The 14,770-nt window shown below is 44.7% G+C and overlaps 1 protein-coding gene and 1 pseudogene across 2 annotated transcripts in view; both read right to left on the reverse strand.

Annotated features, from left to right (window-relative positions):
- Positions 1 to 252: 252 nt before the first annotated feature.
- The window catches only part of INSC (INSC spindle orientation adaptor protein), a 118,480-nt gene continuing 103,962 nt past the window's right edge, over positions 253 to 14,770 (reverse strand). For both annotated transcript variants that reach the window (XM_090267640.1, XM_090267641.1), the window contains exons 10-13: positions 13,643 to 13,709; positions 7,829 to 7,984; positions 6,317 to 6,393; positions 253 to 699 (exon numbers count right to left, since the gene is read on the reverse strand). In XM_090267640.1, the coding sequence (XP_090123766.1) occupies positions 571 to 699; positions 6,317 to 6,393; positions 7,829 to 7,984; positions 13,643 to 13,709 (429 nt within the window). In that variant the 3' untranslated portion in view covers positions 253 to 570. The remainder of the gene's footprint in view (positions 700 to 6,316; positions 6,394 to 7,828; positions 7,985 to 13,642; positions 13,710 to 14,770) is intronic.
- Positions 9,583 to 10,698, reverse strand: LOC150018136 (peptidyl-prolyl cis-trans isomerase D pseudogene; annotated as a pseudogene).

The following is a 14,770-nucleotide window of genomic DNA, read 5'->3' on the forward strand; positions in this document are numbered from 1 at the left end:
TTTTGTGGCATGAAACCTTGGGAAACAAGAAATTAGCCCAAGACATAATTTAATCGGAAAAGTCCAAGACAAATTTGGTATGATTTCATTTATTAAAGAATAAAAGTTTCCTCCTAGTATATTCTTCCAACTATGAATTTCACTTAAAATCTTTTAGAAAGAGCAAATCCAACTTTTAAAAAAAACTGCTGGGCAGTTATAATACTCTGGTTCCCAAGTTTTTTGTTTTTTTGTTTTTTTTAAATGAGGCAAGATTATATAGTGAGAGTAGAGAAAGCAAGCTGAAGTGAAATCACTCATGACCATCTGTCATATTAGCCATTATGCATTTCAACATCTGCAACTGAAAAGTCACAGAAGTCAAAAAATAAAAACAAAGAAGACGTCCAAGGAACACAGATTGCCTGATGATGTTGCTAGAATAATTAGCCCTCTGTCCATTTCATGTAAAAAATAAATTAAGTATAAATAAGGAGGTGAGGTGGCTGGTGTTTACTCGGGTGTGTTCACAGGTATGTACTCAGAGTGGGCATGAGAATGGGGCCAAAGGCCTTTCCTCTTCTGTGCTCGCTACACAAAACTCTCCTCCATGTTGCTGCAGAGTAAGAAAGAGTCCACAAGCCTGGGCTGGACTAGTTGCTGGAAGTCAGAGTCCTGGAGGCCTTCAGGGCAGACCCCGGCCAACCTACGCAGAGCAGCCTGGGGAGAAAACAGAAAGAATGACACAGGTCAGACTGGGCCCTGCTCAGCTGCATGTACTTCCTCCAGTCACTCAGAGAGATGCATTTCAGAAAGTGGCTGGTTTACCAGGCAATTTGAGCTGATTATCACCTTGACACCTTAGTCACCTGATCCTTTTGGTCACCTGATCACCCTAGCAATCTTATCACTTGGGCAGCTGGTTTCACATGTATGTTGGTCACCATGGTGGATGTCATCTGAAAGTCTTCATGATCTTAATAATGGTATTGACATCTTGGTTTTTTAGTCATCCTAGTAACCTGGTTATTTTTAGGAACTGTCATTTTAAGTATCTGGTGAATTTAGTGAAATAGTTGTTCATCCTGGAGACTGGAATTGTTAGAAGCATCAGTAGAATTATATTCCTGCTTCCAGATCCTTAGAGGAACCTCAGAATGGCAAGAATTATTCACTTATTCATAAATTCAGCAAGGTTCCAAGTAAAGCATGAAATGGCAAGAAAAGAAGAAACAGAAAGGAAAATTATAAAGTTGAAGAAGGTGGAGCATCTGCCATCAGGATGGAGATGAACAGGGATGAGAGGTGCAGGCAGAATGAAACCACTGCCCAGGTCTGCATATACTGAGAGGTTTACTCTTTCCTGAACATGCTATCGTGTTTCACACCCGAGCGCTCAGCTCTTCTCCATGACGTGAAGTCCCTCCCCACTTTCCTAGCCAGCAGTTTCATTTATCCTGCAAGGTCTGTCCCACTGTCACCTCCTCTAAGAAGCCTTCCATGATTCTTTGGTGGAGAGACTGTTCCTCCCTCCCTTGTGCACCCACAGCCCCTGCACTGACCTTAACCTTCACAAACTTGACTGCAATTGTCTTTGAGGTGTTTGTCTCCCACACTACACTCTGAGCTCCTCAAGGGTAGAAACTCTTTTTGTGTGTTGTTTTGTTTTGTGTTTCTATATCTACAGTAGGAAGAACAGGCTGGCATAGAACTTGATAAATGTTTGCTGAAAAAAATGATCAAATAAAGTGCTTTAAAATTGAGTCGATTGCTAGAGCTACCTGAAACTCCAAATGTGAGCTGTGTATTTATATAGACCTCTTTACAGGTGAGCTGAGGCAATGCATACTAAAGGCTCAATAAATGTGAATTCATTCCTTCTTCTAGAACCTGTACACATCAGGAAACAAGGTGGGAGCTTAAGGATGCCCTTCCCTTGGGAAACAAAGACAGCAGGCAATATCTGAAATGGCAGAAGAAGCAAAGAAGGAGAAATGTCAACATAGTATTTCATTTAATAACTACAGGATACTGCAAGGTAAGTATCATGACCTCCAATTTGGAAATAAGGACACTAATTCTCAGAGAGGGACAGTGTCCTTCCCGAGATCACACAGCAGTCCAAGGTCCTCATACCAACACACACAGCAGGGTGCTGCAAGTCCAGGAACATTAGTTTATATTAAGTATAAGGCAGACATAGAACTCATTACTTAGACGTGAGAGGTAACCTGTTGCTGAGAAATCTCCAAGGTGGTGAAAAAGAAGGTGTCTTTAATTGGTTGTTGGACTAATAGGCTCTGTCATGTCCAGTGGATCAAGAAGGGACATGTTCTCTCTGGATAGAGGGGCAGGGTCTGAGATACTAGTGGTAAGAAACAGACTCCAGGAGATGGTCTCATATTAGTGTGTCCTGTTTCACCTGGAGTACGACTTTCCTAAGAGCTAAATAGGCTGACTCCGTAGCACTTTCTGATTCCCCTTGATCCAGCTGGAAGAAATAACCCCGTTACCCTGAGTTGTAACCATAAAACAGGCCAGGGATCTTCAGCAAATGAGGGTGTGAGGCCATCAGTGTTTTTTATATCAACGAGAACAAAAGTAAAGCAAGAGGAAGGGAGAAAGAAAGACAAAGAAATAGAGAGAAAATAGACCCATAAAGAGAGAAAATAAGATAGGAGAAAGTAGCAATAAGACAGAGAAAAAGCAGGAACAGAAAAACGGAACAAAAAAGGAAATACTACAACAGAGGTAGAGATGAACTGGTGAAAAAACTGAGACCAAGCATGAGAGGGAGAAGACGGGAGAGATGATAACAAAGAAAAAGAGAGCACACCCTGGGACAGGAGAATCACAGGACATTGGAGTCAGGAAGAGCAGGAGAGAGGGCTGGGGGTGATAAAAAAAAGAAAGAGAGAAAGGGAAGAGGAGACAGAAACCCCTCAGAGAGCAGGGAACCTTAGTAGGAGAGAAAAGCAAAACCAAAACACAAGAGACAGAAAGAACTAGAAACAGACCTGAAAAAAAATACAAAGGCAAGAGACACCCAGGGCCTCCAGAAAGTCTGCAAGACATGAACCCATATCATCTTGGAGCACCCTCTTCTCAGCATCCAGGGGCTCAAAGGACCCCCACCCTTCTGAGGGCTTTTCTCTCTGCTGCTGCTTTCCTTGGAGGGTTAACGGCCAGCCATCCCAAGATCTCATTCCCAGACAGTCTGAAAACACCTAAGTATTTAACAAGCCCAGCAGCCCACTGACAGTCACTACAATAAGGAAAAATCAATCCTGTTTGCAGGAGGCACTCAGCACTGCCACGTCCCCAGACATGGGAAATGAGGGTTGAAATGCTCTGCATCTGCCTGAAAAGAGCCTTTGAAACTAGGAAGAACACCTTGAGGACCGGTAGGAGCAGGAACCTCCACTCCATCTACCAGGCCCAGCTTCCAGAGCCTCCTCTCACCAGCCAGGGGGCAGCACTCAAATATGGAGGCCCCACCAACATGGGCGTGAGGGGGCTGAGGGTGGGGAGACAAGTCCACCAACCAGGCCAGAAGCAGTCACCAAACCCAAGGTCCTACAGAAAAACAAAGAGCTGGAAAAGAATAATGACCTTAAGAAGGTCTCAGACTACAGAGGGCAAAATTCAAATCCTTCCACGAGCCGAGGTAATAAGACCAGGACCATAAGACATGGGGCCAGAAAGCATGGCTGGAAACAAAATGGTTCAGTCCAAAGTCAAGACCTGCAGCATCAGGCAGGCCTGTGTCTGACTACCAAGAGACCTCCTTTGTAATACCTAGGACACCGATAACACAACCAGCCTCCTACTGGAGAAAACAAAACCCAAGCAGGCAGGCCCAGGTGCGTACTGTGTGCTCCCTGCCTTCAAGCATGGAGAACTCCCAGGAAGCTTGGTGGAGGAGAGGGATTCTGATCTAAGTCTTGAAGGGGTTGCTGGCAGAGCTGTAGAAGGGTATCTGCTTGGAACAAGGGCTAAGAGTGGCTCAGAGCACTCTGGCCGAGCCCGAAGGATGGGGCCTGGAGGCAGTGGGGGGCTTGGAGGCAGTGGGAGGACTTCAGATGCCAACAGTGTGTCAGAGCACATCTGTGAAGGGCTGGAGCACATCTGTGAAGGGCTGGACCACACAGACAGTAGGCCGTAGGTAATGGGGACCATGGAAGAGCTGATCATGGAAGTGTGATGGTTGTAAACTGCCACGAGGAAAATGAGCCCAGCATCCAGATAGAAGGTGAATTAGGGAGGGAGGGGCTCTCTTTAGCTTGCAGCAACTTGTCCCCAAGGAGAAATTTAACCCCTTTTCCCCTGGAAAGCCCTGGAAAAGATTGAAGAAGATTGAATATAGTGGCCAAGCCTTTCTGTATGCTCTTCTTCAAATTAATAATGAAAATGGAGAAGGAATCATACAAGCCCACGTATCTGAATGGAGCTAAGTTTCCCAACATTTTCTCAGGGCCTAGTCAATGTTGAGCCATTGCTAACTGCCTGAGTTGTCAAGGTAATGGGAGTTGGGGCCAATTATTATGAGTTTGCCAGGTATTACTCTCTCCATTGGACTCACTAGACCAGACAGAATTAAGAAACTCTTTGAACTTGGATGAAAACATTACATCTTTACATTCTCTAACCCCCAACTGAAACGTAGCCTTTCTTTCAGTTGTGAATGTGGCAACAAACCATGAAGTCTCAGCAATCCCTGTGACTTGTTCACCAGTAGAAATCCCAGAATCTTTCATATTTCATGACAGTTGTAGATAGCCTCAAATATCATTGCTGCTCATCGCCAGTCACATTACAACACTTATTAGACCCACTGCCAGCTCTTATTTAGTATATTAATTAAAGTGTATGTATACAGTATTCCCTCACTTATCGTGGATATTACATTCCAGACTCCCCCGCAAAGTAGGAACCTTACATTTATTTTACACTCTTAAACCTACGTAACTTTAACAGGATACATATACAGTACCGCAAAATCCCGCAATATAGAGAAAAAACGGAGATAAATGATTAAATATAATATTTTTTAAAATCCTGCGATACAGTGAGGCCACGATAAGTGAACCACGATATAGCAAGGGACTACTGTATTAACGTATCACATGTTTAAATACTCTATAATTATTTGAATATAATTGGTTTCTTTTCTAATTCTATATATTTTATGATATGCATTTAAAACATGACTCTGAGAAGGGGTCCCTAAGCTTCACCAGGTCACCAAAGGCACAAGAAAGGTTAAGGTTGTTCTGCATGTACCAGAATAAAAGCCCTATGAGAGCAGAGATTTTTGTCTTATTTTTCACAGCTATATCCCTATAGCCTAGAAGAGTTCATGATACATAGAATTACTCAGTAAATATTTACTGAATAAAATTTATAGCATTTAGTGACCTACCCAATGTCACACAGCTCATTAATAGCAAAACCGAGACAGGTGTGTCTAACCATAATGCCCTGCTGTATCTGCACACAGTGCCCGTAAGGAGCTCCCAGAAATGATGTGAACTCCATTTATATGAGATGGGTGAGAAGGGGGCTTGACTGTGACACAGCTTGAAGGATCTCTAAATCCATCACTTCTCCCTTGCATTCGTTGAGGACCAATCAAGGATCTGGAAGTTAAACGGCCTATAAATCCTATGACTTCCCTGCTCCTCCATGCTTCCAACTGGAAGCTGCTCTGCTCCGAGATTCATACAGCCCAGCAAGGAGAGACACAGAGACAAAGCATGCATCCCCCATTGGGTGCTACTGGATGAATTCATCAGTGACCCAGTCATCAAGGAGAAGCTGGTTGGGGACCTCCCAGGATGCACTTGCTTGGCTCAGGGTGAAGATACTGGGGGCTGGCTGAATAATTCTCTCTGTCCTGTTCTATTGCTCCAGTCCTATCCCACAAAGGAGAGAAAGAAGCCACAAAGTTTTCTTCTAAGGAGGAAGGGAGCCTTTCTCACTATATCCAGTTTGGGCAGGCAGCAGACATCCATACCCTAGCTTCCACATGCATCAGTTCCCAGGACGTCACTAACACCATCCAGCATCCTGCCAGGTGGCCACTCCGGTCTTGATTGCTGTTAAGATTCCCTAGAACATCAAAGGTTTGTGGTTCCCCAGCCCCTCATCTTTCACATATATGACCTCATATAATTTTCTTTGTAATTTTGTGAACTACATGAACCAGTATTACTGTTATCACCATTTTAAAGAGAAAAGTTGAAACCCAGAGATGTTTCACAGCTTACCCAAGCCAGCCACGGCATAGCCAGCACTCCTGACCAGAGAGAAAGATGGGGGAAGACTGAGAACTCACCAGGCAGGCCACGAGCACGGCATCACTGCTGTTCCTCTCGGAGGGTGATCGGCAGAGCTCAATGAGGCGGGACATACCTGCGTGAGAAACGTGGAGAACCTCAGGCCCTGGATGGAGACTGGCCTGGCCAGGCCTGACCCAGGGGTGCTTCACTCTCTCTCACTCAACTCTCTGCATGGGGAAGCAGGTGTCAGCCCGCCAATCACCCAGGGAAGGAGAGTGAGCCCTCCTGGAGCAGCCTGTGGTGGAGACCTGCTCCCTGAGGTGTGAACAGACCCTTGTCAGGGCCAGGATACTGGCCAGGACTGAACTTAGTTATGACTGCAATGAAGGTAGTGTAGGTCTCTCTGAAAGAGAGATAGCTCTGCGGAGGCTCTTCTGATTTTACCAGAGCTGGTTTGGTGTTTATATCTTCATCAGTGGAACTGTCGGTACTTTTATTTTTCCAATTGCTTATCAGTCAGAAAATATACTGTAGCTGAAACTACAGAAAACTACAGATGAAATTCATGTTGCCTAGGCCCTTACAGAAGAAAAGTTAAATAAACGACTTTGCTTTTTAATGCAAATTGATGTTTTCCAAACTTAAAATACAAAAAAAAAGCAACTCATTATAAGATAGTGATAAAAAGTGTGCAGACACAGCCTTCCAGAGCTGGAATCCTCTGCTGCTCCTGGGTCACCTCCTGCCACCCCTGTTATACCTGGATGACAGGAGACACTGCCAGGCCTATTCTCAGGCTTGTGCCTAGAGCTGCGCCCTTCCTCAGCCTTCACACCAGAGGAACTCCTCAGACCACAGCTGGAGACTCACCTCCTTGCTAAAATATATATTTTACCCACCCAGATAAATGTAGGACGTGGTTTGAGCATTGCTCTATGATATTCAAATGCAAACGTTTCTTTTCATACCTGCCACCATATTACGTATGTAAGTCCCTCTTGTCAGGACAATGTTATAGGCAATGCTATAGGCCTAGCACTCAGAACACAGACTAGCATAGAGTGGGTATCTGAAAACAGTTGTTGGGTAAATAAGTGACTAACTGAATGAATGAGTGATTTAATGAGTGAATTAATAAATGAGTTAATGATAAATAAATAAAGTAATAAGTGTGCTAATGAATAAATAAGCAAAAGGATGAATCAATGGGTGAATGAACAAATGAGTAAATGAATAAGTAAATAACTGAATGAGTGAATGAATGAGTGAATGAATGAGCCAGTGAAAGAAAGGGGTCCTAATTAACAGGAATTCTGCAGGCGAGTCATTGTTCAGGCCCAAACTGAAACCTCTCTAGACCCTTCCTCTCTCCTGCTTCAGCCCCAGATTATAAACTAGACTAGAGATTGAACCCTGGGCCTCCATCCCAACATTTCCCAGCACCCAGAGAGCAGGGTTCACCCCAGCCAGTCCTTGCTCTGACCCCTCTGTTGCTATCATGAAATTGAGGCTGCTCCCATCTCCAAGCCCCCGCCTCCTCCACTCCTGCCACAGCCAGCACCACTCACAGCTCAGCCGCACGGCCTCCCGTGCCACCTCTGGGTCTCGGCTGAGACGGGCCAGGGTCACTGCAGCCTTCTGCTGGACTCGCTCACAGGCTGCCACCTCAGCAGCGGTCCCAGATCTTGGCTTCTCGGACAACATGCCCATGATAAGCTGGACTCCTGGATAAGAGGCAATGAATAGTCAGCACCCACTCCAGTGAGGAACCTTCCCCTTGGGGCCAGCTGGATGGATAGGTGTAAGGCTCGCGCAAAGGCTGACAGAATGAGTTAGCGGTCTCACATACAGGAAGGAATCTAGACAAGGCCACCTCTTCTCCTTCTGCCCTAGAGGTGTCTCTGAATGCATGTACCAAGTCACCATACTTGGAAAGGACATCTGGAGGACATCTCATTTTACTTTTTTAATGCTATTACTGATCTTTTTTACTGCATGCCTGGCACTGGGCTAAAGGCCCAGTAAGTGCATGATCCCCTGAAACCTTCCAATAGCCTTACGAACGGGGTACTAGTATAGTTCCCATTGAGGTCCAGAGAGTGAAGTATCTTTTCCAGGATCACATAATTAGAGGTTGGGGAGCTGGTGTCAGAGCTCAGATAATACAGTATTCCCTCACTTATTGCAGGTATTACGTTCTAGACCCCCCCCCCCCATGATAGGTGAAAATCTGCAAAATAGGAACCTTAAATTTATTTTTGTATTTATATATTTTTTAAGGCTTTGAAAACCCTTCCCACACACTTATAAACTGTTCCCAGTCCCTTATTAACCTTTCCCACTCCCTTATTAACCTTTTCCACACTTTTATAAACACTACTTATGCTCTTAAACATATTCTATACACTTAAACCTATGTAACTTTAACAACATATGTATACAGTACCGCAAAATCCCACGATATAGCAAAAAAACCCATGATAAATAATTAAATATAATGTTTTTAAAAATCTCACAATACAGTGAGACCACAATAAGTGAACCATGACATAGAGAGGGACTACTGTATGGCTATTCTCCATCACTTCTTCACCTCTGATGCCAGCTGCATCCTGAGGCAGGTCCAGCGGTGATGGATCCCCTGGTGGGAGGTAACCCAAACTGAAGCTGGCTAAGCAATAGAGCAAAATAGAGGTGATTTAACACTGGAGGAAGCTAGAGTAGCTGGATTGAGAGATTTAGGCCTGAATTTGGTTGGCTGAGAAGCCTTCTCACCTTCCCCTGAAACCAGATATATCTTCTGATTGCCCTACAAACCCAAATCCGCATGCCCTGCTGCCTCATGCCTTTGCCCACCTAATTCTTTCTGCAGGAAATATCGTTTTCCCTGTCACTCTTCTATGGTGGGTACTGCACCAGCCCTCAGTCCCCTTTCCTGTACCCAGTGGCACTTGCAACTTTGGAACTTAAACCAGACATGGCCCACAGATGTATGTTGCTTTACACCATGTCTAAAATATTTATTAAATTTTTTATAATATGAAAATTGGGAGATTTTCACCTTCTAAAATATTACTGCCACATCTGACATCACTGGGCCCACACTACTTCATAACAATTGGTTGAAGCTTTTTTTTTTTTTTTTTTATAGTTTATAACACTTTTATTAAGGGTGAACAGGTATCAGTATTCCTAAACTGTAAACAACGGGAAACTGAAATATCGAAGGAGAAACATTGAGGATCATATGTAATAGACAAAAATCCTTAATTTTCTTACTGCCTTTATACATCAATGTGTGATATTTAAGTATAATGAATTCCTTATTAAGCAAACATTTTTGCATACACTGCCTTCTCTTTTTCTTTCTGTGCCTTTATCTTTTGTTTGACTTTCAGCAGTTCTGCCTGGATAGCTTTATCTTCCGGTGCTATCTCCTGAGCTTTCTTAAGATCAGCCAATGCTTGGTCATATTCTTTTAATCCTTGCCATCCTTGAGCTCTACGGTACAGTGCTTTGGTATTTGACGGGTCTATTTCAAGAGCCTCCAAACAACTGTCAATTGCTCCCTGCCAATTTGACATCTTCAGTTTACAAGCACCAGTATTTAGCATGCAGCTTAAAGCTACAGGTTGCAGCTTCAATCTATCTGCTTCCTCAGTTACAGCCTTTGAACCTTCCACGTATCTTAAAACCTTTGAGTATTTTTTAATGGCCATCTCCCAGTTCTGGGATTTAAAAAAAGTATTTCCAATGTTTTTTAAGTCTTCTGTTATTAATAATATTTTATCTACATCTTTTAAATCTATATCTGCATTCTCGGGGAAATCTGGATGCCTGTCACCAGAACCACCTTCTGGGAATATTCCCCAATCATTCCCTTCCTTCAATTCTCCGCATTCTGCAATAACGCATAATTTAGCAAGTTTTTCACCTTTCACTTCTACATTCTCCAGAATTCTTTCCACACCCATTCCTTTCATTACTTGGCCAAATACCACATGTTTCCCATCCAAATGAGGAGTCTTAACTGTTGTGATAAAGAACTGGGAACCATTTGTATTGCTGCCTGCATTTGCCATGCTCAATAAACCCTCCCGGTCATGCTTATAGTAGAAATTTTCATCTTCAAACTTTTCACCATAAATACTTTCTCCACCTGTCCCATTCTGATTTGAGAAATCTCCACCCTGAATCATAAATTTCTTAATAATTCGATGGAATGGGCATCCTTTGAAATGGAGAGGTTTCCCGGTGGTGAGTCCATGCCTTTTTCTCCTGTACACAATGCACGAAAATTCTCTGCAGTTTTGGGTACAATATCTGCAAATAATTCTAAGACAATTTGACCAACTCGCTTGCCTCCGATGTCCACATCAAAGAAGACTTGGGGATTACTGGGGTTGGAGGGCTTAGCTTGGGGTGTTGGGAACGACATTTTGACTTGCAGACATGTTTGGAAGCAGGTTCGGAGCCTGGTTGAAGCTTATTATAAGCTTCCTCTTTTAAATAAGATTGACCCAGCCCCTGCTGAGCCCACATCATTCATTTATATCCTCTGTCTGGATCCTGTGGGTATCTAAGTTTGCAACCTCTGACTTAGACCATGGAGCTAGAAGGGTCCCTAGAGTTCTGTTAGGCCAGCCCATCCTTCTCCGCCATTTCACAGATAAGCACCTGAGTTCTGGGGAGAGGAAGTGGTTTCCCAAGTTCACACAGGAGTCTGTTCCAGTCCAGTGCCTCAGCCATGTGCATTTAAGCCTTACTTAAACCAGGTGCAATTTTTACCTCTCCTAGATCCCCAAGCACAGGGGCTGTGAGCTACTCAGTTATTATGAACCCTAAGACTACTCAGTCCTGGGAAGAGGCCACTTCTCTCTCTGGTGAGTTTTGTAAGGATCCCGTTACTTCCTCCTATGGGCACAAGGGACTCTGAAGGTCCTGCCTTTCTTAGCCCCTATTAACTTTGCCACTTCGTACTCTAACTTTGGGAAAGATGCTTCTCTCACGAACTGTCTCCCTGGCCGCTAAAAAGAGCATGATCCTCAGGCTCTCTGTGCTCACATGTCCCTAAGACATGGTCATGGCTGTTAATGTGCTGTGATGTGAAAGTTATAGCCTATAAGGACATGAGCTGGAGGCAACAAGTTGACAACTTTGAGAAGTGCCACAAGCTTAAGAAATTTTACTAACTCTTCCTGGTTAAGGTTTCCATGAAGAAGCCATTTTCCCATGCCCAGCTTACAGCTGGAATCTGGCAAAGAACAGTTTCTCATATACTAGCAGGTAAGCTCCACAGGCCAAGGATTTGTGTGCATTTCCTGCATGCGTATGTCTGAAATATCGAGGATAGTGCTTAGCTCAAATAGTTCTTGAATAACTATCAAGTGAATGAATGTGAATGTATTCATGTGAAAAATCTTATAGATGTATAAATACAAAGTTTTCTTTAAATATACACTTTATAAGTCTTACCTAGAAAAAGGTAAAATGCTATGAAATTGGAAACATCATGTTCCCTCCTGAACAGTGTCTTCTGCTCAGCCCCAGCCCCATGAGGAGAAGCAAACTAGCTGAAAGTGGGATATTGATATCAATGGGTTGGCAAGTAAGGGCTTGGGCTGCCCTGGCCTGCCTCCCAGTGTAAGGATGGCCAGCGACCACGGTCTCTGACTTCCTATGGCCTCATTCATCCAACTCCCCATCACCAACACCATACGTGATGTGGGGCAGGACAGAGACAAAACCACCAGACTTCAGGGCAAGGTACATCAGAGTCTCATGCACCCTGGTAAGAGGACTGCCTTTAAAAGTTCAGGCTGTGCATCAGGGCTTGCCCTGTGCAACCCTGAAGGCCTGCTGTCTATATCCTCATTTCGCAGACCAGCCCCCTTCTGTAAATAGTCTTCATCAAACTCTGTTCAACTGAACCACACAGGACAGGCACTGTTTTCTGCAAGAGCAGACGCACTTAGCACAGTGCTCAGACACACTTCTGACATGCTTTCTCTTCATCCTCATGTCATTCCTGTGAGGTAGGTATTAGGATCATTCCCGTTTTGCAGATGGAAACACAGAGGTCCTGCAGCTCGTCAGTAGCAGAGCCGGTCAGTCTGTTCCCAGGTTTCGCAGTGTCGGCCGCTACGCCATCCTCCCTCTCCTGCATTATTTTATTGTGGATGCCATACTGTTGTCATGTTATTGCTTGTGTCTTGTCGGCCTCTCCTTCTAGACTGTGATACCCTCTGTATTCATTTCTTTAGCACAATGCCAGGCACATAGGTCTCAGTAATTATTGACTGAATGAGTTTGTTCATAGTACTTTATAAACCATAAAACCCTCTACAAATGCTAGATATTCCAATCCCAAACCCACAGGCTTCTGGAGACCCGCTCCTGCCGAGCCCTTGAACTTAACACTCCAAGTGCTGAAGGAACAGACCACACATGACACCCCTCAGCCTCCCTGCCTCAGTTGGCTCAGGAAAGATTTTCCTTATTAGCTCATCACACAGAATTAACACAAAATGATGTGTCTTTCAATTAGGAATAGAGCAATGGGAGATGGAGAATATGTATGTTAGTTAAAACAGGAGGGCAACCCAGAAACAGGGGATTTAATAAGAGCAGAGGCAACTGGCCCAGGCTCCCAGCCCCCTTGTCCTCCTCATTAGTGTCTGGTTCCCAACTGGTTGTCAATTGCTCCCTTACTTCCCTGTCACAGGAAGCCTTCACCGCTCTGTTCCCAGCTGCGAGGAGGCCGGCCTGTCCTCTAGCACAGACTGCTTAGGTCAGCTTCGGGCCAACGAAACCTGGCTCCCTTCATGTGGACCTTGATGACACCCACAGCACAAGGTGTGGGAGCAGCGGAGAAAATGCAGAAGAGGTGCCCTCAGGTAAGGGGTCAAGGAATCCCGCTTGCCCCGTCCTGCTCCCACACTCCTCAAGCCCTTTAGTTTTCTACAGAGGCCAAATCCTCTAGGATAGGGACAATTTAAAACTGGAATGCATCCTCTTGTAGAACTAGATTTTTACTTTTTGGGGTCATAATGAAAGCTCTGTCTTCTCTTCACCACCTTAGTGAAAAGTGCAAATGCCGCCCTTCCCTGCTTTATCTTCCTCGTGGCACTACCACTGTCTGACCTTCTCTATCTCCTTGTTCACCGTCTCCCACTGGAATTTGGAGCTCCATGAAGGCAAGCAAACATTTATATATCGGTCCAGCTGCACACATAAGCACACACATACATACTCAGGCAATTGTGGAGACCTACATGTATAAATGTAGGTGCCTCCACATAGGCCTTCACGTAAACACAAAGGCACACGGTTCTGTAGAGGCACATAACCCATACAACCTACACACCACTACAAATACATACCATTCTCCTGAATGATGTCAGAGGCGCACTGCTCTAGGACAGACATGTTTGCCAAGATGGTCACAATCTGGAAGAGAATTGAGAAGCTAAGAAAATGGGCACACCTGAGCCAACAGGTGCTTTCTACAGACAGCTGGGCCAGGGACTACAAAGACTTCCTTTGGCCTATGAGTCCTTACTACGCACCTGACCCATCCTTCCAGGGTATTTTCTTTTATCTTCCTGGGCACCTGCCACCTAGATGTGTTTCTCCAGTGACTTGATGCCCATTCATCAGTGTGTGGCCCTGGGATGGAAACCAAGACTCCACTGGAGAGAACAATGTCACCTGAGTGAAGACAGGGCCTCCATCATTTTTCTGCAGGGTCCTTCTGGTCCCAGGCCCTCAAATGCAGATGGAATTGGCAGGTTCCTGGCTAGCCTCTGCCCTGGATTGGGTTCCCTCCATCCTAGCTTTTTGCCCTGATACTGAAGCCCACCTACTTTTAACCTGAAATTAATAGAGACTAAGGTCAAGTTAGAGAACATGAATGGAATAGGACAGCATCACAACCCAAGTATCAGGTATTATATGGAATCTAATCAGATAGTTTAGGCTCAGCTGCACTTTACAAGTCCGTGGCCTGCAAGACTTGCTTGTTGGTCATCACTAAAGGACTCTGCCTATCGTAAGGGGATTCTGACACCAGGTGGACAGTGAGACGTGGGTACAACCTCATGGGCTGGGCAGCCAACAAATCACCCCATCCCCACCCCCTGGCCCAGTCAAGGTTGCAGAGAGAACTCACAGCACAAACCTGGATTAAGGAATGGATCATCAGGGGACCCATGGCAGACCCCCAAACTGTAGGGAGTGCCAAAATGGCACTGGAAAATGCAGAAAACCTGGCATCTCTTCACTCAGATTCACCCATGACACTGCTCCTGACATCAACAGCAAAATGAAAATCCACGGAAACAGACAACACTCTCACGTGGTAACTACAATAAGTAATAAAATAAAACAACACTCCTCATGGGCACAGGCCTGTCTCCGTTGAAAGGTATCTTCAGGATAACTGGAGGCCGTACCCCATCTCTGAGGTGGCAGCTGGCAGTCGCCTGAGGACAGTTTGAACAGCTTAAATT

This window comes from Furipterus horrens, unplaced genomic scaffold (assembly GCF_987537825.1).
Source record: "Furipterus horrens unplaced genomic scaffold, mFurHor1.1.pri manual_scaffold_2, whole genome shotgun sequence".
Lineage (NCBI taxonomy): Eukaryota > Metazoa > Chordata > Mammalia > Chiroptera > Furipteridae > Furipterus > Furipterus horrens.